This window comes from Megalobrama amblycephala, linkage group LG5 (assembly GCF_018812025.1).
Source record: "Megalobrama amblycephala isolate DHTTF-2021 linkage group LG5, ASM1881202v1, whole genome shotgun sequence".
Taxonomy (NCBI): domain Eukaryota; kingdom Metazoa; phylum Chordata; class Actinopteri; order Cypriniformes; family Xenocyprididae; genus Megalobrama; species Megalobrama amblycephala.
In genome coordinates, this window is record NC_063048.1 from 6070257 (window position 1) to 6096927 (window position 26671).

Sequence of the window (26671 nt, forward strand, 5' to 3'; positions counted from 1 at the left end):
GATGTCAGCTAGCTCAACTCTCTATGCCGTCCACAGTCACGTCTTGACAAATACCATATGAATATGGACCAAGATGTGCGACAGCTGGTGAGCAGCGTGAGGAAGGAAGGCGTGGACAGAATTATCAAACTGAAAAATAAATTGTCCTCCACCAATGATAATGAGACCCTCATTCACACACTTCAGGAGGTAAACTGCTAGAAGAATAGCCATAAGTTAAATTGTTTAAATAATATCTCACTCATATTTCAGAGTCATACACGCTGCAGAGATCAGTTTTCTTTTTGCAAAATATAATTTCCAGTTTTGTCTGTTGATTTTTGGGAAGAAATGTGACTTGGAACGCTCTTTTGTGACTTTGATCCTACAGTCATTATCTTTGTTTTATTCAGAAAGAGGTATTAGAAGATCTTTATGCTGAGAATAGCAAGCTGGCTGGACTTCTGTGTAAACTGAGAGCCTTTAGCCACTGGAGGCTGGTGATCGGTCAAGAGAAACTGCAAAAAGAGCTGCTGCAGTGGCAACTGGTATTAATAACATGTTAAATAATCCCAGGCATTGGTTAGATCTTTCTCCTCTTCTTTTGCCTGTAGTAACACTGAATGTTGCCCCTGTGTGTCCAGAATGAGGTGTCGTGTAAAAGCAAAGCTCTTCAAGTGAAGATGATATCAGAGCAGAATGAGATTGCTCGGAAACAAGAGCTTGATGCTGTGAAAGAGGCCATGCTGCAGTGTAAGAGCGACTATGAGCACATCAGGAGACAGATCATTCAGCAGGTACGACCCTGAGCCTTCTCATCTTCACGTCCATACTTCGGCTTTGCTGTGTGCAAACCAATCCGTAATAAAGACAAAGACGGGTACCTGAAATATATTTATGATGCTTCTAGATCTAGAGCAATGTGGATTAAAAATGAACTTAGTTTTTCTTAGTTATGATCTCAATCCAGGGTTGTAAAAAGTACTGAGAAATTATACTTAAAGGTGCCCTCGAATGAAAAATTGAATTTATCTTGGCATAGTTAAATAACAAGAGTTGAGTACATGGAAATGACATACAGTGAGTCTCAAACTCCATTGTTTCCTCCTTCTTATATAAATCTCATTTGTTTAAAAGACCTCCGAAGAACAGGTGAATCTCAACATAACACCGACTGTTACGTAACAGTCGGGGTGTACGCCCCCAATATTTGCATATGCCAGCCCACGGTCCCAACATTATCATTATGAAAGGCATTAGACAAGGGCAAAACGTCTGGATCAACGTCTGAATCAACAGACTAGGTAAGAAAGCAAGAACAACAGCGAAAAATGGCAGAAGGAGCAATAATAACTGACATGATCCATGATATCATGATATTTTTAGTGATATTTGTAAATTGTCTTTCTAAATGTTTCATTAGCATGTTGCTAATGTACTGTTAAATGTGGTTAAAGTTACCATCGTTTCTTACTGTATTCACGGAGACAAGAGCCGTCGCTATTTTCATTTTTAAACACTTGCAGTCTGTATAATTCATAAACACAACTTCATTCTTTATAAATCTCTCCAACAGTGTGTAATGTTTGCTTTAGTCATGCAGCATAGCCTCAAACTCATTCAGAATCAATGTAAACAATATAACAGTATACAATACTCACATAATCTGACGCATGCATGCCGCATGCATGACGAACACTTTGTAAAGATCCATTTTGAGGGTTATATTAGCTGTGTAAATCGGTGCGTTTATAATGATGCCCCAAAATAGGCAGTTAAAAAAATTAATAAAAAAAAATCTATGGGGTATTTTGAGCTGAAACTTCACAGACACATTCAGGGGACACCTTAGACTTATATTACATCTTTTAAAAACATAATCTAGGGCACCTTTAAGTTAAAGTATAGATACTTATAATTTACTCAATTAAAAGCACCCCCCCCCCCCCCCCCAAAAAAAAAAACCTGTAACACATTTAATTAAATTTAAAGTTGAAAAATTAGTGTTCTGAGCTTTTTAAAAATGCAAAGTAGAGATTTTCTAATTTTAGTATTTTTGATGCAAAAATAAAGTTTCCTGTCAAAAATCACTTTTGTAATTGTTCTATGTAAATCTCTAGAACACAGCAGATGTTAAAGTAAACCAATATGCTAAAACCTGTTCCCTAAATATTTTCAGTTACAATTTTCAGCAGATGATTTTACTGTGCTTGACTTTTGAAAATAGTGATTTTTAAACTAGTAATCAAGACTAATCATGAACTCAGGTTAATCCATCTACAGCAATGGATATTATATTGTTATTATAATCTGACTTTGAAAGGAAGTTAATACTTTATATTAACTTTTATTAATAAATCATTAACAAACATTATATAATGCTTAACAGATCTTTAGTTAATATATATTCAAATAGCTATGAGATAATATGCTTTTTATTGTTTAAATAAACTTATTAAAGGTTACATAATGATTAAAAGATCATTATTTAATTTAAATAAAATGCTATCAAATCTAATTAAACTTCAGTTCATATATTACCTAATGCACTTTTTTTTTTTACATTTATATATATATATATATATATATATATATATATATATATATATATATATATATATATATATATATATATATATATGTGTGTGTGTTCAAAAGTTTGCACGGCTCAGTAAGATTTGCGTTTATACAACAGTTCGACGGCACGAGTGTGTAAATAAAAGAATTATGGAGTGTCTTTACCAAGCCTGTATTTATTTGATTCAAATCTCAAGTGACAGTTGACAGTTGGACCAAACAGTAATAACTCTGAAAACGTCATTATTACAATTTAACGAAGGAGCTGTTTTCTATGTCAATATACAGTATGAGAGTGTAGAAGAGATCGCCTGAGATATTAACGTTACCTGTTTATAAATGCATTACATTCATTCTTCAAGTCGATCTCCATAGTACCTTTATGGGCATTGGACGTTTAATGCTACTGTAACAACACTTGTGTAAAGGGTGGTTAGTTAAGTTTACCTAAATGCTTGCTTTAGCTAAAACAACTTTACACAATTGTAATTTGGGTGCAAAACATGTTTTTATTGCCTCAACCTTAAACAGGATATTCCTTGAATCATACATCAATGGGAAAAAAAAAAAAACAAATTCAAGAAAATAAAATTTAATTATCAAAACAATGTAATATAAACAGTTTGAACAGTGTTCCCTTATAGTAATCAAATTGGGCCACCCCTGCATAAACTCTGGCCACCCCAGTATGATTTTGCATTGGGTACTACTTAACAAATGCCCTTAAATTCCTACCCGAAAATAAAATGCCACCAAACCTAGATCCCTGACGCCACCAGATACCTGTATCTCACCTCACCATAGCAGTCTAAAAGTAGGTTACAGACCTGAATTTCAAATGTTATTTACATGAAAACAGGGTAGGGTGGGCCCTATCATTTAGTCACGATTTTATCCAGTGTTTAAACAATGCCAATCGATCTGACAGGTGCGATGTAAGTCTTCTTTGCTAGTTGCAGCCAGACGCAGTAAGTACATAGTAGTTAAAGACACCTAATATAAAGTGTGACCAGTCATTCTTGTAATGTTCAATTTTCTGTTGAACATCCAGATCACTCGTAGCTACCAAACACGTTTTTTTGTTTTTGTATATTTGTAAATGTAGTAAAAAAAAAAAAAAAAAGTGCATTAGGTAATATATGAATATATGATACAATATGATCTGTTAATCAATGAACATGTAATGTTTAATACGTTCATTAGTAAACATTATCAAGCTATTATCTCATATTTCTAGGTATGTGAATATATATTAACTAATGATCTGTTATTAAGCAGTATATAATGTTTGTTAATGATTTATTAATGAAAGTCATTAAAAGTGTTACCTTGACGGAATGTAAATGTGTACTTTGAATGCAAAGTCGCCTTGGAAAAAGTGTCTGCTAATGTAAAATGTTATGAGAAACTATTTAAGACATGTACTTCGTACTTTTAAGTCTGTGGAATTGTATTGAGTACCAAGTATTATTTTTATCTTGTAAATGTAAATTCCAAGTAGGCCTATTCCGTTTTAACAGAACTGAAGTATAGATTCCCCAAAATAATACTTAAGTATTAGGTGAAGTACTGTACACTTCTGTCTCAGTCTCAGAAGCTGCAGGACGTGGAGCATCGCTCTGCACGAGACGCACAAAGCCGACAGGAGCTGGAGAGCCTGAGGAGGCAGAGCCTGGAGCAGCTGCAGGAGGACGTGGAGGACAGAGAGAGTCGACTCAGGGCTCTGAGTGCACAACTCGAGAAAAACAGCAAAGAGACGGAGCTATGGCAACAGCGCAACCACAAGCAAATCAAACACGTGAGTCTGAACTGCAAGCTTTATGATGCTCTCATGATATCCATAAAACTAACTTCACCTTTTCAACATCAAAATACTTCATCATACTTTATCAACTAAAAAAATAACCCCTTAAACATGAAAGTGTTGTTTACAAGCTGCTTAATTCATACAAATTAAAAATAAATGAAAACTAAATTAATAAAACCCCTAAAAAGTTCTATATACTGAATGAAGCACCTGACAGAACTCTTTATTAGAAGAAAAGCTTCTGTATAGAATTATAGAGTCATGGGATTGGTTCCCAGGGAATGCATGAAATGTACTCTTTTACTGCAATGTAAGTTGTTTTGGATAAGTGTTTGCCAAATGCAAAAATGTTAATGATTTTGTATTTTGAAGGTGAGAGGTCAGCTTCATCAGGAGCGGAGTCTGAAACAGGAAGCGTTCCAGCAGGTGGACAAACTACAAAGTCAGATGCACAATATTGAGGCATCATTGTGTAAATCTTCATTTCCTTCAGGTGCTCATAAAACTGTTTTTATTGACTGTTTTTAGAATTAAGGAAACATTTTTATTCACATAAATGACTTTTTCGTGCTTAAGGACGCCAAAGCTCCTCCTCGAGAAGGCTACGTTTAAGAAACGCATCGACAGGTAAATCAATTTTCAAGTACATTACTGGCATGATTGTCTTTACAATATTGCCAAAGCATTATACAAAAGACAAGTAATAACAAGAAAAATATGCAATATAACAGTAACAAACAATAATATGTGTCCTTTTGCATCTACTGGTCTGTGGCTTGTTGTATTGCAGGTTTGCTCAGGAACAACTCAGTTATGTCTTTTACAAACAGTAGCTTTATAAACACAACTGATGACCTCAACACTGAATCTGGTTGGAGAGAGTCTTGGACACCTCTGGATAGACCCAAAACAGTGAGTTAATTGATTTTTGCAGTAAATGTCATTTAACATGCCAACCATTACAGGAATAGTTCGCCCAAAATTAAACGATTTCTTCTTCATTTACTAATGTCTTTTCAACCCTTCTTGACTGTTTTCTTTTAATCAAATTCTGAACAAAGAACATCAGTTATGTGTATGAGTTTAATTTTTTAACATTCCATTGTTCTAATTCACAGAATTCCAATCGTCTTCGTCTGGACATTTCAGAGACACTGTTACCCAGTCTTTCTGATGGAATCGCCTCTTCTAACCACCCGTCATACCAGAATCTTAGATTGGGTCACAAGTGAATCAACCTAAAACACACAAACTGACACCTTTTGATTTATTTTGAGACTTCTTCTTATTGATAGTGATTGTAGAGAGAAGACAGGATATCAGTGGAGAGAACAGATGTAGTTGGAGGCTGGATCTGCCAGGGGCCAGTTGCATAAACTTAGTCACTATATTAAGACTGTGTCTTAAGAACTAGTTTGACCAACTTGCAGTTAACCAAGGGGTAATCAATGTTATTTTTCCAATTCCAAGTACACCAATCTACCTTTTTATGTAACAGACTTTTAAAAATTTTGACCACTCTTCAAGAAAAAAATAGTCTTAACTTTTAAGACTAGTCTAAGTGGTTTATGCAACCGGCCCCATATCCTGTCTTCCACTTTTACTTGTGTGCAGTCTAATCTAAATGGCCGTGACAGGTCTGATTTTTTTTAAATCAAAACTTTGCATTTAAAAATATATGTTTAACCCTTATTGGGTGAATCTCATGCATATCCAGGTCACATTTCACTACAAAATTCCAATAAATTTTTTAGGACCATAAAGATTGTATTCAAATTCTCCATAATGATTTTGGGGTGGGACAAATTCCTCAATAGCATTTTTGAGGAATTTGTCACTTGAAATAAAATAAACATTAACTGAAATAAAATAAAGCATTAAATTTACTTAATAAAAATATTTTATTTCAGCTAGTTGCCAAGGCAACACTCATTTTCATTTCAATTTCATTAACTTTAGTACTAAAATAACTAAAACTAATATAAAAATTAAAACTATACAGATGTTAAAAATAGTCAAAAATGTATAAAATTAAAAAACAATGCAAAAACTTGTTTTTCTGTAATTTTATAAATAAATTATTATTATATGTGATATATATATATATATATATATATATATATATATATATATATAACTGCAATTGCCATTTTCATTGCTTTACAGTAAAGAATATCAAATTATCATTAATATGATTTTTTTGCATTACAGAAATTGTATAAAATAAAAACTTTTGCATTACGGCAATGGGCAAACTGTTCCTGTGTCACTTAAATAAATGGATTTTGGACAAATATATTTGGAGTTATATGTATGTGAACCCTTTATTATCTTTAGTCAAGTACAAAAACAATTTAATAATGGTTAGACTTCATGATCCATATTGCAGCCATTATCTAAAAAAAAAAAAAAAAAAGATGTTTCTGCTTATTCTCAGTCAGCTTTACTGTATAAAAAAATGGAACCATTTACATCAAAAGAGGACAAGCATCAGCATTATGAGGGAGTCCTAAAGGATTCATACAGTTGTGTCGGTTCAGTTTTGCGGGGTCATGCTGGTGGTGTAGAGGTACGAGACCGTTCCAGCCTGGATCTGGAAGGTTTGACCCTGAATCTGATCGCTGGGAATCTGCTCGCTGGTCTGGCTGATGGAGATGGGCTGCCCACTCTGACTGCTGATGTGAATGCCTCCTGTTGGACTCGGCCGGCTGGGATTTTCATCGGAGGTCTCGGACAGTTGGTGGATCACCTGCAGCTGCTGCGGAGCTCCGTGATGAACCTGCAGTTGCTCCATAGCTTCTTTTGTCAGCGTGATGACGTGCATTTGCTCCGGTGGTCCGCTGCTCACTTGACTTCCCAAGACGCTGATGGTTTGAATTTGAGTACCGCCGTCTAATCCGTCCGGCGTGACCAGCGCCAGGTTTTGGACGTGACCAGCAGGTTGGGTGAGAAGGTTGAGACCCTGCTCCACAGAAGTATCTTCTGCAGTGATGATGCTGATACCTTGATCCTGACCCAGGTTGATGTTTTCCACCTCGCTGGTCACCACCAGCTGGATTTCCTGCTCGGCGTGGGCGGGAAGCTGGTACGGCTGAAGTTGGAGGATGCTGTGCATTTCTCCGGCTCCTGAGGGGGCCTCCGCCTCGGCAGGTCCCGTGCTCTCAGCTTCTCCTTGTTGACGCTCTTTCTTGTGGGTCTTGGTGTGAGCTTTAAGGTTGTCCATTCGGGCAAACGACAGGTTGCAGACAGAACACGTGAACGGCTTTTTACCCGTGTGAGACGCCACGTGACGCCTCCTGGCACTGGGGTCGGAGAAGGTCTTATCACAGATGTTGCAGACGTATGGCTTCTCTCCTCTGGATCACAAGAAAGATTTGTTTTAACATGCAAATCTGGAACATTAAGGCAAAAACATTGTTTTTTCATGCACTGGTCAGTTTTAGATTTGGGCTTTTTATAACTTATTTCAGACAAGTGGAAAGAAAACATCCATAATCCACTTTTAAGTGTTTATTTTATTGCACTTTATCTATTTGCATATGTAGATTTCAATTACAATTCATATCTTTAAAGGCCATTTTTTCTCTTGCAATGAGTCAGAAATCTCCACTTCAGCAGCTATCTATATCTATATTCTCAAGATTTTTACTGATTTGTTTGTTTATATATCATTTGTCTGATTTATATCCACCTTTTTCCTAATGAGCCAACTTCATTTCAGATTATAAGAGAGGCACTTTTGGTTTGGGGAAGTTCCACTCAAAAAGACTGTAATAAATCATTTCAAATCATAAGGTTGCTCTACAAATAATCCTTATTAGTAAATTTGGCTGAATGAGCGTAACACTTGGTATTTTAATGTGGCAAATTATAACAAGAATATCTATGACTCTTTTCAGTCACAGCATTCTTTTCCTCCTGATTATTTTCTTTTTTCCTTTGTATTCTGCTGTAACAGTATTAAAAAGATAATTGTCTCCACTTTTCACTTCTAATCCACATTAACAGTGTTTTCTAGAATATTTATCAAGCAGGTAAATACAATTTATCAAATTTTCCGTCAAAATGACGCAAATCACTTACTGTTCCAGTTAATGAACATTTTTGATTAAGGCAACACGTTATATAGTACAGACATATATTACTACAGTTATATTTAAGCTGTCCATAATATTGCTGCAGAAATATTCAAGCTTTTGGGGTTATTCATGGTCTGTTGTAGTTGTTTTTTAATGCTTTTTCACTTTTAAATTTCCTTTTAAATGATTAGTTCACTTCAGAATGAACATTTTGTGTTAATTTACTCACCCCAATGTCATTCAAGATGTTCATGTCTTTCTTTCTTCAGTCGAAAAGAAATGAAGGTTTTTGAGGAAAACATTCCAGCATTTTTCTCCATATAGTGGACTTCACTGGGGTTTAACGGGTTGAAGGTCCAAATGTCAGTTTCAGTGCAGCTTCAAAGAGCTCTACATGATCCCAGATGAAGAAATAAGGGTCTTATCTAGCGAAACGATTCAAACAAATTGTCAAAATTTTTTAAAAAGTATATACTTTTTAACTACAAATGCTCGTCTTGCACTGCTCTGTGATGTGCCACGCATTACGTAATCACGGTGGAAAGGTCACGTGCGACCTTATTCCTCGTCTGGGATTGTGTAAAGCCCTTTAAAGTAGTAGGCAACAGTTCGTAACTGTTGAAGTCCACTATAAGGAGAATAATCCTGGAATGTTTTCCTCAAAAACCTTAATTTCTTTTCGACTGACGAAAGAAAGACATGAACATTTTGGATGACATGGGGGTGAGTAAATTATCAGGAAAATTTAATTCTGAAGTGAACTAAACCTTTAATGTTCGATGGTTGAAGGGTGAGTAGAATAATGTCATTTCATTCTACCCAGTTTTTGAAAATGCTTATTGCGTTCATAGAGCGAACCTTTCGCTTATTGTGTCATGGGGCGTGGGAAAAAGATGGATAACATTTTATTTCACTTTATATATTTGCAGCTGTAGATTTCAATTACAATACATATATTTAAAGCCCAGAAATCTCAACTTCAGCAGTTTTTAGGGTTCCCACTCTTTCATGAACACCAGATTCAAGGACTTTCAAGGACTTTTTAAAGCACAGTTTATTTTACATCAAGCACCTATCAAATTCACATCACATATGAAGCGTCATGAAAGACCTCCTGCAGTACTTAACATTTTAATCCTCCGATTGCATTTGCATCCATTTTAACCCGGAAGAGGTACAGAATCATTTGTACATTAATTTTGGAAATAAATTAAAACTGTTTGCAGCTTTCTTATCCCTAATGTTAACAATTATTCCATACTAGTTTTGGTTTTCATTTTTTATGAATCATTACTTGAGTAAAAAACATCATATAGAGAGAATATTATATACATTTTGCAATTGAGAGAAAAAAAAAATATTATATGGATCGTAATTGTGGCTTAAAGTCAGAATATATACAATGTATTATAGATATAAGCTTGCAATTCTGAGAAAAGAAAGTCAGAATTGAGAGATATAAATGAGCTTCTGAGGAAAAAAATCTGAATTGTAATTTATATATCACAATTCTGACTTTATAAGACACGCAATATAATCATGCAATTTTGACTTTTTAAAGGGTTAGTTCACTCAAAAATGAAAATTCTGTCATTTATTCACCTTCAAGTTGTCCCAAACCTGTTTGAATTTTATTGTTCTGCTGTACACAAAAAAAAAAGCTATTTGGAAGAATGTCAATAACCAAGCAGATCTCACCCCCCATTGACTACCATAGTAATTATTTTTCCTACTATGGTAGTCAGTGGGGGGGCGATATCTGTTTGGTTCCAAAACAGTACTAGGACTAAGAGGGGCGTGTTATAATTTTCACAAAATTTATTTCATATTTAATTCAAGCACTTTCAAGGACCAATACTTGTTTTCAAGTACTTTCCAGGCCTTGAATTCATGTGTCTGAAATCCAAGTACTTTCAAGGGGCGTGGGAACCCTGAGCTTTATATTCATTTCTATCTATATTCTGAAGGTTTTTACAGAGGGGTTTGTTCATCGATCATTCGCCTGATTTTATTTCTTAAAACATGATGCAAATGTATTCTTTTTCTGGCTGTTGACAGTGTTTCTGATTTATGGGGTGATAAAAAGATATCCAAAAATCTGTAAAAACTCTTCACGTTCAGATTTCTGTTCTGGAAATATATGCAAATTAGTGCATTTTTAATTACACAATGCCTCATTTGAATATTTAAACATAATATTTAAGACAGCCTGCAATACAAAAAAATGTCTGCAATTCTTAATGCAATCTGTCAACTAGGGAAGCATGGTGATATCTATCAGTTTGAATTTTTTACCCTCTTCACCAGCGGTGTCTTAATACGTTAATGTCATTTTAATATGTTGATTTCTGACCTGTGTATCCTGATGTGCGTCTGGAGTGTGCTCTTGGCTGTGAAACACTTCCCACAGATTTCGCATGTAAACGGCTTCTCACCTGCAGTAATAACACAGGTGTTCATACAGCACGGATAGTATGCAAACTGCTGTGAAGTGTGATCTGTTTATTACCAGTGTGAGTTCTCAGGTGCTTCTTCAGCTGAGCTGCATCCATAAATTTATGATGACACTGCGCACACTCCGGTAAAGCTTTTCCAGTGTGAACGCGGTAATGGCTTTTCAGCTGCCGCTTCTGACTGAAGCTTTTCTCACACTGGTCACAACTGAAAGATTTATTCTCTGCGGAAAGACAAATATATTATATAAATATATTCAGGTGTTTTGGTCATGTACTATATCATAATATGACCAATGTTTTTTACATTTATTTGATAAAAAAATAAAGTAAAAACAGTAAAATTGTGAAATATTATTGTGTTTTCTATTTGAATATATTTTGAAAATGTAATTTATTCCTGCAATGGCAAAGCTGAATTTTCAGCATCATTACTCCAGTCTTCAGTGTCACATGATCCTTCAGAAATCAACTGCTGCTGAAGAAACATTTCTTATTATTATCATCAAATAAATATTTTGTAACATTCTAAATGTCTTTACTGTTACAATTGATCAATTTAATGCATCTTTGCTGGATTTGCTAAGACTAGGGCCCTGTCCCAAAGGCACCCTAAACCCTCACTGTCTTCCTCCGAGTAAAGTCCTCTGCGTAGCTCACAGTCTTGCGGGCTCAGCAGAAATACGCATCGAGGGCGCATAGCAGCCGCAAAAGGGGCGCTCACGAGCACCCTTCTTTAAGCTTAAATGACGAATGGGACACCCTACGGTCTTGTGGACTTAATGGACATGTACACGCAGCAGCCATTGTAAGTCCACAAGACCGAAAGTGCACATGAAGTGTGCCATTTGGGACAGGGCCTAAACCCCATTCTCTGAACCCCATTCTCTGGCCAAAACCCATTTGTCAAATGGGGGTCAAAATGACAATTTTCACCTGAGATCTGGAGCCAAATTAGAAAGGTGTAAAAATGACTTTAGAAAGATGGCAACATCATTATTCTATTTTTACTCATAGATTGGTAGGTCTATTAGTAAAATCTGTTGACTTTAGCAATCTTTGTTGCATTATATGCCAAAAGTGACAGTTCAAAAAAGGCAAAAAGCACTTCTTGTGTTTTTTGCCTTTAAGTTTGCATGCCTGTAACTCAAGAAGTATTAAAAATATCTTAATATCCTTTTAGATTCTGGTTCATAACCAACTGTCCTTTTGGTATCTTCATTTTAAAGGCCCTCAATGGTTCAATTTCAGAGATATGGAGATCTTAATGTGGCTCCATGAGTAAATTGGTAAATTGTACACATTTTCAGTAGTCAAAAACCAAATGTGGGTCACTTTGCACACAGCTACTTTTTTCTTTTAAAGAGGAATATCTGAAGAACAAATAATGTTAAAACTAGAAATGTATTTTGTGTTTTTCTATCAACTCAATTACATAGAACATATCTGTCTGAGTGCCATAATTATTCATTTTTCAAAGTTTACATGCTTGTAACTCTAAGAGTATTCAAGATATCTTAATATCCTTCTAGGTTCTCATTCTTAATAAACTTTCCTTTTGAAAGCTTCATTTTCAAGGCCCTATATAGTTCAGTCCTATAGATATGGGGATCTCAAAGCAGCTCCACTTGAGGCAAAAAACACAAGAAGTGGTTTTTGCCTTTTTTGAACTGTCACCGTTGGCATATAATGCAACAAAGATAGCTAAAGTTAACAGATTTTACTTATAGACCTACCAATCTCTGTGTACAAATAAAATAATGAAGCTGCCATCTTTCTAAAGTCATTTTTACACCCCTCTAATTTGGCTCCAAATCTCAGGTGAAAATTGACATTTTGACCCCCCTCTCTACAAAATAGTGAATTACTCAGTAAATATACATCTGTGACATTTAATATTTTGGCTTTAAATCACTATTTATGTTTGTCTTTCTACAGAAAAAAAAAAAAATTAACCAAATCAAAAATTTGAGCTGGGGACCTCTGGTTGAGTTGACACGGAATGACCCTACTACAATAGCCTGAATACAAAAGGTCAAAAATCAAACAAAAAAGTTGTGATTACAATACTTTTTTCTGTAACTCCATGCTTTGGATGCTGCGTTCTCCATTTTTAGTGTCTAATGAATGATCTGTAGTGTTTATATATATTGATTGGCTGTGAGTATGATTTTGTTTGATTGTTTGATTTTGCCAGAAGAGTCAGGGGTTTTGTGAGTTTAGTTTGAAGATTTGGCTTTGTGTTTAATGTTGTGAGAGAATGGGTGAGGGTTTCAAGAAATGTGTCTTGGCAATTGTGAAAAAACTGTAATCTTAGCCCAAACGTTTGAAGTTGGAGCAGTGATTTGGTATGTTTGTGCAGTAGTTGTGTAGTCACCTGCGTGTAGGTTCATGTGCTCCAGTAGGGAGTGTTTGGTGGACAGCGCTTTGGAGCATATGGTGCAGATGAAGGGCTTTTCTCCCGTGTGCATGCGCTGATGAACCAAAAGAGTGTGTTTCTGGGTGAAACCCTTCCCACAAACACTGCATCTGAACGGTTTTTCACCTGCATAAAAAGGTCATTTTACATTGAGATTTCCAATGGACACTTTTCACAAACTCAATGTTAACAAATGAAACCTTATTGTAAAATGTTACCCAACAAACCTTTCATTTTATGTCTAACTGTTTGTATTTTTCATGTCTCCGTTCATCATTGTTACTTTCTAGTCGGTTATGGGTCATTCCTGGGATTCGGTAATATTTCAACTTGGATTTTTTTTTTAAACTACATATAATTATTTTCCAAATACCCCACATCATTAGGCACATATCAAACCTCTTATATTTACCCACCTCAGGCATTAAAGACCTTTTATTTATTTATTTATTTATTTATTTTCCAGATTTAATTCTCAACCCCATAGCAGACAAAATGGAATGGGTTTAAAAAGGTTTCTACACAAAACTTGCTATAAAACAAATATATACCTACTGCTCATGTGTCCCTCATAACAACTGAACAACTACAAATGTAACATTTATGAGAATTTTCACATTTGACTGAAGTTAAAAATAAAAAACTCTGTCTGTGGTCACAACCTGTCACAAGTTTTCAACCCCAAAACAATGAGAAATATACAGATATGTGAGAGTTGAGTGTGATGGGGTTGAGGTTTTTTGCTCAAAATGGCCACTGCTTCTCTTGCAGTGTAGGGAAGTAGACCATATATGGCAGCAATGAAATAAGTACATTGTAAATACTTATGGATTAAAATAGGATTTCGAAAAATAGTAATTTTCAATTTTAATTTTATGTGATGGGGTTGAGTTGTTAAAGGGTTAGTTCACCCAAAAATGAAAATTCTGTCATTTATTACTCACCCTCATGCCGTTCCACTCCCGTAAGACCTTAGTTAATCTTCGGAAGGAAAATTACGATATGTTTGTTGAAATCCAATGTCTCCGTGAGGCCTCCATAGGGAGCAATGACATTTCCTCTCTCAAGATCAATTAATGTACTAAAAACATATTTAAATCAGTTCTTGAGAGTACAGTGGTTCAATATTAGTATTATAAAGGATTTCAACAAAAATATCTTAATTTGCGTTCTGAAGATTAACAAAGGTCTTACGGGTGTGGAACGACATGAGGGTGAGTAATATATGACAGAATTTTCATTTTTGGGTGAACTAACCCTTTAAGCTTGACAATACCCTCCCTGACTCTAATACGCCTCAAAAATATTCATAAAAAAATATGCTATTACTTACCATCTTCTGAACCACTGTTAAAGAGACCTGAATGATGTCATTTCTGGTAAATGATGTCACATATGGGTGGAGTCTAATTTATTATAGGCGAAGAATGGTTGGCGTGACAGGGTTGAGTTCAGACTGAGGGGCATAGCTTTATAGTCGTTTTTTATAAAATATATTGCGCTTTTTTTTTTTTTAAGAAAATATTTTTCACAAGAAAGTAACACAATATTGCCAAAAAGTATAGACACTGCACATTTTGTTAAATAGTTTCTAAGTACAAATGCCTCAGGGACATAACAAAATGCTTAGTGTACAATATAAATGAGGTGTACCTGTATGAGTTCGTTGATGTATCTTCAGAAAGAGATGGCTTTTAAAAACCTTCCCACACTCTTCACATCTGGCCTCTGTGTCTGGGTACTTCCTCTTTCGCCCTCTCTTCCCCGGCTCCTTCTGCTCAGTCAGATTGTCTCCTAACCTGTATCCCTTCAGTTTGACAGGCTGCCTTATTTTGCGCTTGCTGTGACGGGGTCTGTCCTCTCTGGGGTTGTAGTCGCTGTCACTTAAATCTCTTGGTGGTGAAGTGGGATCTAAGAGAGGTTCTGAAGGCTCTTGAGTCTCAGAGCTAGTCTGTGTTGGTAAACCGCTTTCTGGACTCTCTTTTTGGCTTAAATCCTGAGTGAACATGCACTTTTTCGGGCGCCCTCTTTTACGCTTTGTCTGTATGCAGTCATCAACACCCCCTCCCTCAGCAGACATCACATTTTCAACCGTTGAACTGTCCTTTTGAAGGTCCTCGTGGGCTTTGAGCAAATCTGGGATGTCCAGGAAGCGGGCCATGTCAAGCAGCTGCTCAGAGCTACTCTCGTCCACCAACACATTTGCGCTGTAGATGAACTCAAGCACAGTCGCGAAGGTTTTCGCAGGCATGCCATCCAGCTTGTACACCGACTGGCTTACCTGATCTTCAGCAGTGAACATTACTGAGAAGTATTCACTGCTCGCTGCTAAAAGAGCCTTGTGCGCCTTGAAGTGCACGTCTTCTACAATAAGGGTTATGTCACAGAGCAGTTCCCTTCTTCTGAGTTTGTCAAATTTATGCAGGATGGTGTCCTTGTGTGTTTTTGAATGCAGGGTGAGGACCGACGATGCTGGCGCTAGAGACGGCGCAGACATGATGCCGTTATGAATCTAAAAAGGACAAATTAAGTTTACAATAGAGCAGTGGGTTTAGATGGGCATCAGGTGGTGAACAACACAATATCAAACCCATATTTCATGTAGTCTGGATCGTATTGTCTTTTTTCTTTGGGTAGATTTGTTCATGGTTTTTGAAGATGAGGGCATGTCACACAACCTGTCCATGTTGGCATCTGTCTAATTTGACTAGATTCTACCAAGTAACATAAATTTTTCTAACAATATTCCTAATATACAATACCAGGTTTATCTGACAACTAAAGTGTATTGTTTTGAGGGAGTGGGGGTGTTGAAAAAGGTTTATGCTATGCAAACAAGCCAAAAAGCATTAATAATATAAATTTAAATTAATAATATAAATTTAAAGTATACGTTCACAGTGGCAACTAAATATATTTTTTCAATACAGAGATAGTATGTTAAAAGCACATTTTAGTTCATATTCATGGTGTCTCAAAATAGCACAGTTGAGTACACTTAGATGTTCTTAAAGGTGCCCTAGAATCAGAATTTGAATTTACCTCGGCATAGTTGAATAACAAGAGTTCAGTACATGGAAAAGACATACATTGAGTTTCAAACCCCATTGTTTCCTCCTTCTTACGTAAATCTCATTTGTTTAAAAGACTTCCGGAAAACACTCGGATCTCAACATAACACCGACTGTTACGTAACAGTCGGGATCATTAATATGTATGACCCCAATATTTGCATAATGCCAGCCCATTCGACGCATTAGACAAGGAAAGGCAGTATTAACGTCTGGATCTGTGCACAGACAAGGTAAGCAAGCAAGAACAACAGCGAAAAATGGCAGATGGAGCAATAATAACTGACATGATCCATGATATCATGATATTTTTAGTGATATTTGTAAATTGTCTTTCTAAATGTCTCATTAGCATGTTGCTAATATACTGTTACATTTAACAGTATATTAGCAACATGCTTAAAGTTTACAACATTTAACATGGTTAAAGTTACCATCGTTACCATCGTTTCTTACTGAATTCACGGAGACGAGAGTCGTTTTCATTTTTAAACACGTGCAGTCTGTATAATGCATAAACAAAACTTCATACTTTATAAATCTCTCCAACAGTGTGTAATGTTAGCTTTAGCCACAGAGCATAGCCTCAAACTCACACAGAATCAAACGTAACCATCTAAATAAATACTTTACTCACATAATTCGAAGCATGCATACAGCATGCATGACGAACATCTTGTAAAGATCCATTTGAGGGTTATATTAGCTGTGTGAACTTTGTTTATGCAATGTATATATAGTCGAGAGCTCGTGGGGCAGAGGGAGCGCATCTCTTAAAGGGGGCGTGCTGAAAAAATCAGTGCATAGTTAATGATGCCCCAAAATAGGCAGTTAAAAAAATTAATAAAAAAAAATCTAGGGGGTATTTTGAGCTGAAACTTCACAGACACATTCAGGGGACACCTAGCACTTATATTACATCTTGTAAAAAAACAATCTAGGGCACCTTTAAGATTATCTTAAGAAGTAATAAAAAAGAATTTTTAGTACATTAATTACCAAATTAGTGTGCAAAAATAGAGCACTTTAAGTACATTATGGAAGTGTACTTTTTTTTCACCTGGGCAACCAGAGGTCCCCAGCTCAAATTTTTGATTTTGTTAATAATTTTTTTCTGTAGAAAGACAAACATAAATAGTGATGAAAGCCAAAATATTAAATGTCACAGAGGTATATTTACTGAGTAATCCACTATTTTGTCGAATGGGGGTAAAAATGCCAATTTTCACCTGAAATTTGGAGCCAAATTAGAAGGGTGTAAAAATGACTTTAAAAAGATGGCAGCATCATTATTTTATTTTTACACAGAGATTGGTAGGTCTATTAGTAAAATCTGTTGACTTTAGCAGTCTTTGTTTCATTATATGCCAACAGTGACAGTTGGCATATAATGAAAAACCACTTCTTGTGTTTTTTGCCTCAAGTTTTCATGCTTGTAACTCAAGAAATATTAAAGATATCTTAAAATCCTTTTCGCTTCTGGTTCACAACCAACTGTCCTTTTGGTGTATGCATTTTAAAGGCCTTCAATGGTTCAGTCCCAAAGATATGGAGATCTTAATGCGGCTCCATGAGTAAACTGGTCAGTTGTATACATTCAGTGGTCAAAAACCAAATGTGGGTCACTTTGCACACAGCTGATACTTTTTCCTTTAAAGAGGAATATCTGAAGAACAAATAATGTTAAAACTAGAATTGTATCTCGTATTTTTCTATCAACTCAATTACGTAGAACATATCTGAGTGCCATAAATACTCCTTTTCCAAAGTTTACATGCATGTAACTGTAAGATATCTTAAAGCAGAACTAAGTGACTTTACCTTCATAAATAGTTTTATAAGTCCTTACGATGGTTAATTGACTTGTAGTGGTGTGTTTGAGGCGTGCACTAACCCCCTCTGGCACGTCTACGCCAGAAAACAGCACTTGCAAGTTGAGCTGCGCCGACCCGACACAATCTCGCCTCGTGTTCACGTTCACGCGAGAGTGACAAAATGCTTTATGGTAATTCAAAAACAATGTATATATTATGACTTTATAAGGCATTTTTGAAAATTACCCACCTCCATCGAGATTTCTTGTACTGTATTTGCAAAACTACTGCTCTGGTGAGCGCTGTAGTCGTTATAGTCCATAGCTGCGCTTGTGATTCACTGAAGGAAGCTGTAGGGGGAGCTTCGCAAATCTTACTGAGTTCCGCTTTAATATCCTTCTGGATTCTCATTCTTGATAAACTTTCCTTTTGAAAGCTTCATTTTCAAGGCCCTATATAGTTCAGTCCTATAGATATGGGGATCTCAATGCAGCTCCATGTTCAAATTGTTGAATTTTACCCATTTTCAGTGATCAAAAACCAAACGTGGTTTTGAAAATGTTTTTGACCCCCCTCTAAAAATAGTGGATTACTCAGTAAATATACATCTGTGACATTTAATATTTTGGTTTTCCTCACTATTTATGTTTGTCTTTCTACGGAAAAAAAATATTAACAATCTCAAAAATTTGAGCCGGGAAATTTGGTCGATTTGACACGGAATGTAAAATCATTATTTGCGCAATAAGTACGCTAAAATAAAGTATATTTTCACCCATCAGACCAACACTTTTGGAGTTGTGTGTGACCGTTGTGACCAACCAGTTGAGAACCATGTATGTAGGGGAGAGAGTGAGGTAAGATGAGCCAGTGGGTAAGTTGACCCACCCCCTGTATCTTGGCAACTGTACAATTTTATTGTCATGTGACAATATATTTTAGAACCACCCGTCATTTCTGCCAGACTGTGAAAAGGAGAAGCACATGGGAGGAGTGGAAGTCGCTTATTTACTTAAAAAAATTTTTTTGGCTTGTCAAAAACATTTTTTAACATTAAAGATGTAATGGCTGTTACATCAAAGCAAATTAGTCCACATCTAAAAATATTTATGATGCATATTAGTGATTTAGCAACGTATAAAACCATGCAAGTCATTTAACTAAATATTATCCTGAATTGGTAAGCTAGCTAGCTTTTCCTAAAATGACAGCTATGCTGTGGGGGTAAATTGAGCCAGCGCTTTAACTTACCCCACCATAAGGCAAATAATTGAAGTTAAATCTGAAGTATAAACTGGTGTCATTTCAAATGTAATATTACGCAACTGGTTTAGTTTATCTTTATTTTCGAGTTTATTTGATAGGAACAGTGTACAAGTACACCAAATCCTTCTCTGATACGAACCAGAGGATGTTTAATCATATCTTTCCACTTGTAGTCTCTAATGGCCTAACATCTTCGACATTGCAGAAAAACTACCATGTCAAGAACCTTTTGACTAAAATGTTTATTAGTTTCAGTGACATTTATTCATTCTAATTCAGTTTTTATTTAATTTTACTCAACAAACTCTCTGTTTAGTCTGTTTATGGGAAGGTTACAACTTTGGAGTTCAACATATTGTTTCAGAAATGCAAACAATTAAACACTGAAATTTCAACTTCATTTGGTTGGTTTTATGTTGTTTAAGTTAGCTTTAAAAAAAAGAAATATGAATATTTGTAAAAGGAAATTTGATTATTAAATTAGTTTTTAAAAAAAGGTGCATTATCTGTAAAATTTCACATGGGTTTGTCTCAGATTCAGTTAGATGGTCAGTTTACACCCACCTACTGACTCAGCTCAACTTACCCCTAACCTGGGGTAAACTGAGCCAGAGGAACACTTTTTTTATAAGCCATATTTTTTTAGAACCCTTTGTCATAGATGTATTCTGATCATTTTAAAATGATAGGAAACATCCTGAAATTACTTTAAATACTTTCATTGTGTTTCTGCCTCATTGTCCTCATCGAGGACCACCTAAGTAAAAAAAATAGCTCATCTTACCCCACTCTCCCCTACCATAGTAAATCCATGGTGGTGGATTTTTTGAAGAACCATGTAAATACTATTATACGTGAATATGGTAATCATTCAAAAGGTCTATATTAAAAGAAAATAGTATTTCCATCTTTAGACCCAAACTGTATGAATGTAAGCAAATTTACTTGACACATTAGTTGTTACAGAGATGTCTGTCAATGCTTACATGATTCATGAGCTGTAAACACAACCTAGTATGGTGCATTGTGTGTTGTGCATTAAGGGTGCTTTCACACTTGGTTCGATTGCCTGGACCGAACCTGAGTTCGATTGCTCCCCCCTCCCCCTGCCCCCACTGGACTGTGTTCACATTATATTATTTGGGTCCGACCCGCGGTTCGTTTGCGTCATCAAACCAGCAGCTGTTTACTCCGTTGCTTAGTAACGACGGCGCAGGAGAGGGCGGCAAAATGCATAACGTTGCTCTCCTCACTTTCATATTTTTGTTTTTTAACCGTTGGTTTTGTTCATAACGACACTTGCCTCTATCTGCCGCGACTGTAGTACGGAAGGTGAGCAGAAATAAGAAAGGCTACACTACAGCTCTCTGCTTGCAGCACGTCAGTCACGCTCGTTGGGAAAGTGAGTGAAACACACACACAAACACACATTTTTATCAAATAATACGGCATTAATAGCGGTTCACTTCTGCAATTTGGTACGTTTGCATTCATATCAGAAGCGAACCGTACCGGAGTTCACTTGAACCGCACCCCAGACCACCCTTTTTAAGCGGACTCGGGTACGGTTCGCGGGTGCGCACCCGAGTTCAGAAGACCGCGTTCACATCATCCAAACGTACCGAACTCTGACGTCAATCGAACCCGGGTGCGCACCAAAAGTGCTAATGTGAAAGCACCCTAAATCTCACATCGCTTTATAGGTCACACACACCCGCGCGCGCGCGCACTCTGAATCTTCATGTATATCTGTGTCAAAGGTCTTTGATCACAATAACAAATGAATAAACTGCTTTAAAACCAGCGCCATGTGTAGCAACAAAGAGATGCTTTGTTTTCGCCTCTAAAAGAGGCTCATATCGGGCTAGCGCTGATCTATAAATTACAATGTTTAATCTGCGAACCGCACTTGAAACAATAATTACACTAACATTACTCTCTGAAGACTAGAATGCACGATTAAGCTTTCAGGACCTTACCTTAAAGGAACCGTTTCAGACGGACATATCTCGCGAGAATTAGCATGCGTTCCGTGATTTCAGTATCCTAGAGTCTTATTATTGGATAGAAAGGCAGCGTTGTGTTCCAAAAGGGGCGGGACGGTTATTAGACCACCTATATTTTAGGAATCTGCCAACAACTGAAACAACTAAATAGTCTTTATTCACACATAATAACCACAATATTTTATTTTGTATGGCTTTGATAACAGCTTGCATTTTTGCTAGCATTGTTTTATGTACTTTCCCACAGTCTCTGTTGTTATTGACTATCTATCCATTAAATCCCAACAATAATTATATTTTACCATTAGAAAGATTACTGTGACTGAAGAGCTTACACACAGCCTACTGGAGTGGATTAACTATTACACAAATATACAAAATGATTTTGGTAATCTGGCACAAACCTTACACTGTAGACGGCGTTGTCACGTGGTAACCATTTTATAAGCGCAAGGGATTTTATGCAGTCATCATTTTATATAGAATGTAAGAGCATTTGTCCATTTTTATTTTATTGCTAAATGCATTTAAAAGATTTTACGTCCAGGGATTTTAAGGAGATTCGTCTTTGTGAGCCTCCATGCGCCCCCTGGAGGAACAGTAATATTTGTCACCCAGTGTTGCGCTTGCGAACAGCGCCTCTGTTGTACTGGCGACGCATTACATCACACGCAAACCTTTATTTATAACTGAAAGGAATAGAATAACTACATAATGTTGTTCCGTTTGCAGTCAAAACCATTTGTTGTACTCTAATATGTAACTAGTGTTTTAAATATTCGCATCTGTGCTTCATCTGTAACAGAAAAACACACATGAAACTCAATTTCCCATGATGCGTTTGGACAAACATAACAGTCCGAGCCTTGTGCCAGAGCCAGAGTGTTTAATAATTCCCAGACTCTGAGGTTTGGTCTCAGTAGGTTTTGGAGGTAAGTGTGTGAACGAAATGCTTGATGCTGTAAATATGTAACATTTAAATACTATAGTATCTGCCAATACTGGAATAGCACTTGTTCTTTTAACATTGTTAAATTTCACCTTAGCTTTACTCCAGTTGTACTAATAAGTATTGCATTTGTACAATGTTGTAAAATTCATACTATCTGTACTGAACTTTATTAATGCTTCTTATTACTGCTATGCAGCTGTACACCTGCTTTCTTAATAATGTTTAAGCTAATATGGTTGCTGTATGAAAAGTACTTTTATTATTATTATTATATTGAATACTAAGACATTATAAAAAAAGTTTTATAAAAACTTTTTATAAAAGTGATTTTGTTGCATAACATATTTAGACTAATGGTCAGGTAAGTAGGTCACCAGTCTGTTGTTTATTGACTTTGTTGGCACAAATTCTGAATTTATGGTTCTCTTGCATAGCTGTAAATGTCTGTATCTTGTGAAAGGGAAGATTTTGTTTGTTTGTTAGCTTTAAAAAAAAGAACAACAAAAACAAAAAAAGATTTAGGAATATTCCAGGTTATAAAACTGTATTTAGCCGTATTACAATTTTAGTGACTTAAATATAAATAAATAAAGGTTTTGTTGATGAAGTCTTCCATAAACGCTACAATAATGTTCCAGTTTTTATCTCGAATTAATATTAGCAGGGGTGTAAAGTATTTGAGTACTTTTACTTTACTGTACTTGTTTTTTGGGGTATTTGTACTTTACTTGAGTGCAATTTATTCTGAATACTTGTACTCTTACTTATATTTCCAAAGAAAAAAACAATAGTTTTTATTAAATGTTATAAACCTCAAATAGCATTTAAATGATCTTTATAAAATGTTACATTTTTTTGTAAATATTTATTGATATTCTGAGCATTTTAAATCCGAATAAGTTGGGCTAACTCAAAAAATTTGAGGTAAGGAAGTAGAACTATCAAGTTTTGAGTTTGTAGTGCTTATGCATGTTAACTGCTCCTAACTTGAAGTACTGAGTTAGCTAACTCATACATTTTAATAGCAATTAACATAAAATGTTTAGTTAATTAACTTTTTTATTTTGAGGTCTTCCAAATCAAATGAGTTACTTACTTCACTGTAAACATAAGACTATTCAAAAAATGGCAACTTGCTAATTAACATGTTAACAATAGCGTGGTATAACACTTACTGAATGAGTACAGGAACTTAAAACATGTAACTTACCTGCTCTCAAACCAAGCCGCGTGCGCTACTTGTCACCATGATGGTAACTCTCTAAAAACCCACATTAACAGAAACTCTTCTAAATTAGCATAACAAAATATTAATCACTACTAAATCTCCCTTACCATTAATTTTGCACAAAAAAATTATATAGCACTTAATTTTAGCATTTACTCTCCCTTTCGAGTACCATGAGCAAAGCATGCTGGGAAATAGAAATCCCAGCCCAGTTTCAGTTAAACTTAAGTTGGTCTAAATTAAAAGAAATGAGTTCATACAACTCAAAACTATAAAACAGTTTAGTTTACTTAAAATATCTCAGTGTTGTGACCTCAAAAGAAAAAGAAAGTTCTAAATACTCATAACAGTTATTTTAACTGAACTAATTTGTTCAATTTAAGTTTGTCCTACTCAAAACAATTAAGTATTTTGAGCGTTAGGGTTTACAGTGAGTGCATAAGGTATTGTAAAAATTAAAGTAAATAAATAATATATTGAGTAACAATTAGGGCTGTCAATCAATATATTTTTAATCAAATTAATGACATGATGCGCTGATTAATCGAATGAATTGCAGTTAATCAAATATCAATATCTGCAGAGACGTTTATTTGCTCACTAAAGCATGTCTTCTGTATCTTGTAGTCAAGCTGAAAAATGCAGCATGTGAAAGCAGCGGTGGTCGGAGCAGGTGTGCTGGGTTTATCCACGGCAGTGCGTATCGCTGAGGCGCTTCCATATTGTTCTGTAACTGTTATTGCTGAGAAGTTCTCGCCTAACACTACCAGTGATGGAGCTGCTGGAATCCTCCTACCGACTGAGTTTCCTGGTGAGATGAACGCTGACAGATGCATCAAATTTGCATTTGCAAATTGCATGTTTGGGATTATGCATTTTAATTTTTTAGGCCAGTCTCTATGCAAAAATGGTCAAATTGATTATCAAATTGTTATTGAACTGTTTTACTAGACATCCCTATTGAACGGCAACAGCGTTGGTTCAAGGAGTCATTTGATCATCTTCTGGCCATTGCATATTCCCCACAAGCCGCAGATGCCGGCGTGTACTTGAGCTCCGGGTAAAACCCTAGTAATCGCACAAAAAGATGATGTATTGATGTGGTTTTCATTTATCATAATCTCTACTTTGCGTCCTCTTAGGTACCACATTTTCAAGGAAGTACCCAGTGAGAAAAAGCCCTTCTGGGCAGATTTGGTGTTTGGATTTAGATACATGTCGGATCAAGAAATGAAGCTTTTCCCTAATCATAAGTTTGGACAAGCGTTCACCACATTAAAGTGTGAATGTCTCAGCTACTTGCCATGGTTAGAAAAAAGGTACTGTATAAAAAAAATTTAAATAAACATTCTATAAACTATATAGTTAAGAGTTATATATTGAACTATATACAAATAAAAATATATTTTATTGTTTTAAATAAAAAAATATAAATCATATAATGCACCCTTCTCACAGACTTTGATGATGCGTTTCCTCAATTATTAAAGGGTTAGTTCACCCAAAAATGAAATGTCTGTCATTAATTACTCTTCCTTCATGTTGTTCTGTTGTGGTTATTATGTGAGAATAAAGACTATGATGCAATTGGAAAAATATCTTAATTTGTGCCCCGAAGATGAACGAAGGTCTTACAGGTTTGGGACAACGTGAGGTTGAGTAATTAATGACAGACATTTTTTGGGTCAACTAACCCTTTGAGGTTGAACCACTGTAGTCATGTTGACTGTTTTAACAATGTCTTTAATACCTTTCTGAACCTTGAATGACGGTAATTATGTCGCTTTCTATGGGGGATAAAAAGGGTGAGTAATTAATGAGGGTGAGTAATTAATGACAGAAATTTCATTTTTGGGTGAACTAACGTAAATCTCCTGTTTTGGAGTCACAGAAATGCTATCATGTATTTTTTTTTCTTTTGCTATTGGAGCAAATGGGAATGCAAAAATTATAAAGAAGATTATATTGAAAATGATAGTTTACCCAACTATGACGACTTCTGCTTCTGAGAACCCTAGAAATGTGAAAAGGGCCCATTCATAAAACAAATAAAGACTACAGGGGGAATGAGCCCAATGGAATGCATAGTATTTACAATACTAAATAAATTGGTAATATGTTCATCTGTATTTTCCAATAGGTTTAGAGCAGTTGGAGGTCAGATCCTTCATGAAAAGGTGACTGACCTTCATAAACTGGCCCTGAATTACGATGCCATTATTAATTGCTCAGGCGTTGGCTCACACTTTTTGGTGAAGGATGAGGAGGTCTATCCAGTTCGAGGACAAATGTTGACGCTTGACGCTCCTTGGCTGAAGAACTTCGTACGAGATGGAGATGGCAAGACCTACATCTACCCTGGCATCAGGTACGTCAACATTGGAGGCACACGGCAGAGGGGCGACTGGCGGATGGAGGTGGATAAAGAGGACAGCGAGGGGATCCTGGAGCGCTGCATCCGGCTGGAACCGTCCCTACGAGTGGCTCAGGTGATGGGTGAGTGGGTGGGACTGCGGCCGGGCAGGGCGAACCCGCGGGTGGAGCGGGAATATCTGCATGTACAAGGCCGTCAGGTGCCTCTGGTGCATAACTACGGTCATGACGGCTGTGGTGTTACTCTGAGCTGGGGGTCGGCACTGGATGCGCTCAATCTGCTGAAAGAGTCTGTTTGATAAACCACCTCAAGCCAGAATGTAAATCTGCTGTGTCATGCACTTATTGACTCATGATACTGATATCTTTGCATTTGTGCATGAGAAATAGCACTTTAATCTTGATAGATAAAACATAATTTTGCATCTAAAATATATTTAAAAAAAATTATTAATAATTTCTGTCTCACTCATTTTATTTGTTAATTTCTCCATCATCAGTTTGTAGGCTGTTTTCAATACATGTTGGTAAAATGTATTTAATCTTGAAGATAAAATGTGTAAAAAAACAAATGTTTGAAAAGTCTTTATTTGTGTCATTCAAACTTCACCTTTATCAACTTTAATAATGAGATTTATCTAAATTTT

General features: G+C 35.9%; 3 protein-coding genes across 7 annotated transcripts in view; 2 read left to right on the top strand and 1 right to left on the bottom strand.

Moving 5' to 3' along the window:
* The window catches only part of si:ch73-242m19.1, a 41781-nt gene extending 35458 nt beyond the window's left edge, over positions 1-6323 (top strand). Inside the window, exons 39-46 of the mRNA XM_048190476.1 lie at positions 37-189; positions 393-527; positions 624-776; positions 4145-4354; positions 4736-4856; positions 4940-4990; positions 5154-5275; positions 5482-6323. Of these exons, the coding sequence (XP_048046433.1) occupies positions 37-189; positions 393-527; positions 624-776; positions 4145-4354; positions 4736-4856; positions 4940-4990; positions 5154-5275; positions 5482-5595 (1059 nt within the window). The 3' untranslated portion in view covers positions 5596-6323. The remainder of the gene's footprint in view (positions 1-36; positions 190-392; positions 528-623; positions 777-4144; positions 4355-4735; positions 4857-4939; positions 4991-5153; positions 5276-5481) is intronic.
* A 338-nt stretch (positions 6324-6661) lies between these two features.
* Positions 6662-22245, bottom strand: zbtb24 (zinc finger and BTB domain containing 24). 4 transcript variants are annotated; one of them, XM_048190480.1, is made up of 6 exons: positions 21876-22245; positions 14968-15826; positions 13273-13440; positions 10952-11119; positions 10796-10877; positions 6662-7719 (listed from the first exon to the last, which is right to left on the bottom strand). In XM_048190480.1, exons 2-6 carry the CDS (start codon positions 15809-15811, stop codon positions 6900-6902), a joined length of 2082 nt encoding a protein of 693 aa, XP_048046437.1. In that variant the 5' UTR covers positions 15812-15826; positions 21876-22245; the 3' UTR covers positions 6662-6899. The 4 variants fall into 4 exon arrangements, with proteins under 4 accessions (XP_048046437.1, XP_048046436.1, XP_048046435.1 ...); XM_048190479.1 differs by lacking the exon at positions 21876-22245 and adding an exon at positions 21445-21840; XM_048190478.1 differs by lacking the exon at positions 21876-22245 and adding an exon at positions 20452-20598.
* Positions 20733-26607, top strand: ddo (D-aspartate oxidase). Of its 2 annotated transcripts, XM_048190483.1 has the most exons (6): positions 20733-20867; positions 22277-22403; positions 24279-24462; positions 24603-24711; positions 24794-24970; positions 25792-26607. In XM_048190483.1, the coding sequence occupies exons 3-6, from the start codon at positions 24291-24293 to the stop codon at positions 26321-26323; spliced, it is 990 nt and encodes a 329-aa protein (XP_048046440.1). In that variant the 5' UTR covers positions 20733-20867; positions 22277-22403; positions 24279-24290; the 3' UTR covers positions 26324-26607. The 2 variants fall into 2 exon arrangements, with proteins under 2 accessions (XP_048046440.1, XP_048046441.1); XM_048190484.1 differs by lacking the exon at positions 22277-22403 and having other exon boundaries at positions 20734-20867.
* The last annotated feature ends 64 nt before the right edge of the window (positions 26608-26671 follow it).

Coding starts and splice junctions, on each gene's coding strand:
- zbtb24 (XM_048190477.1), bottom strand. CDS start 18,521: ATGGACTATAACGACTACAGCGCTCACCAGAGCAGTAGTTTTGCAAAT. Junction 13,441..14,967: donor ACATCAACGAACTCATACAG/GTACACCTCATT, acceptor CTTTTTATGCAG/GTGAAAAACCGTTCAGATGC. Junction 7,720..10,795: donor ACGCACATCAGGATACACAG/GTCAGAAATCAA, acceptor CTTGTGATCCAG/AGGAGAGAAGCCATACGTCT.
- ddo (XM_048190483.1), top strand. CDS start 24,291: ATGCAGCATGTGAAAGCAGCGGTGGTCGGAGCAGGTGTGCTGGGTTTA. Junction 24,463..24,602: donor CCTACCGACTGAGTTTCCTG/GTGAGATGAACG, acceptor CTGTTTTACTAG/ACATCCCTATTGAACGGCAA. Junction 24,971..25,791: donor TTGCCATGGTTAGAAAAAAG/GTACTGTATAAA, acceptor ATTTTCCAATAG/GTTTAGAGCAGTTGGAGGTC.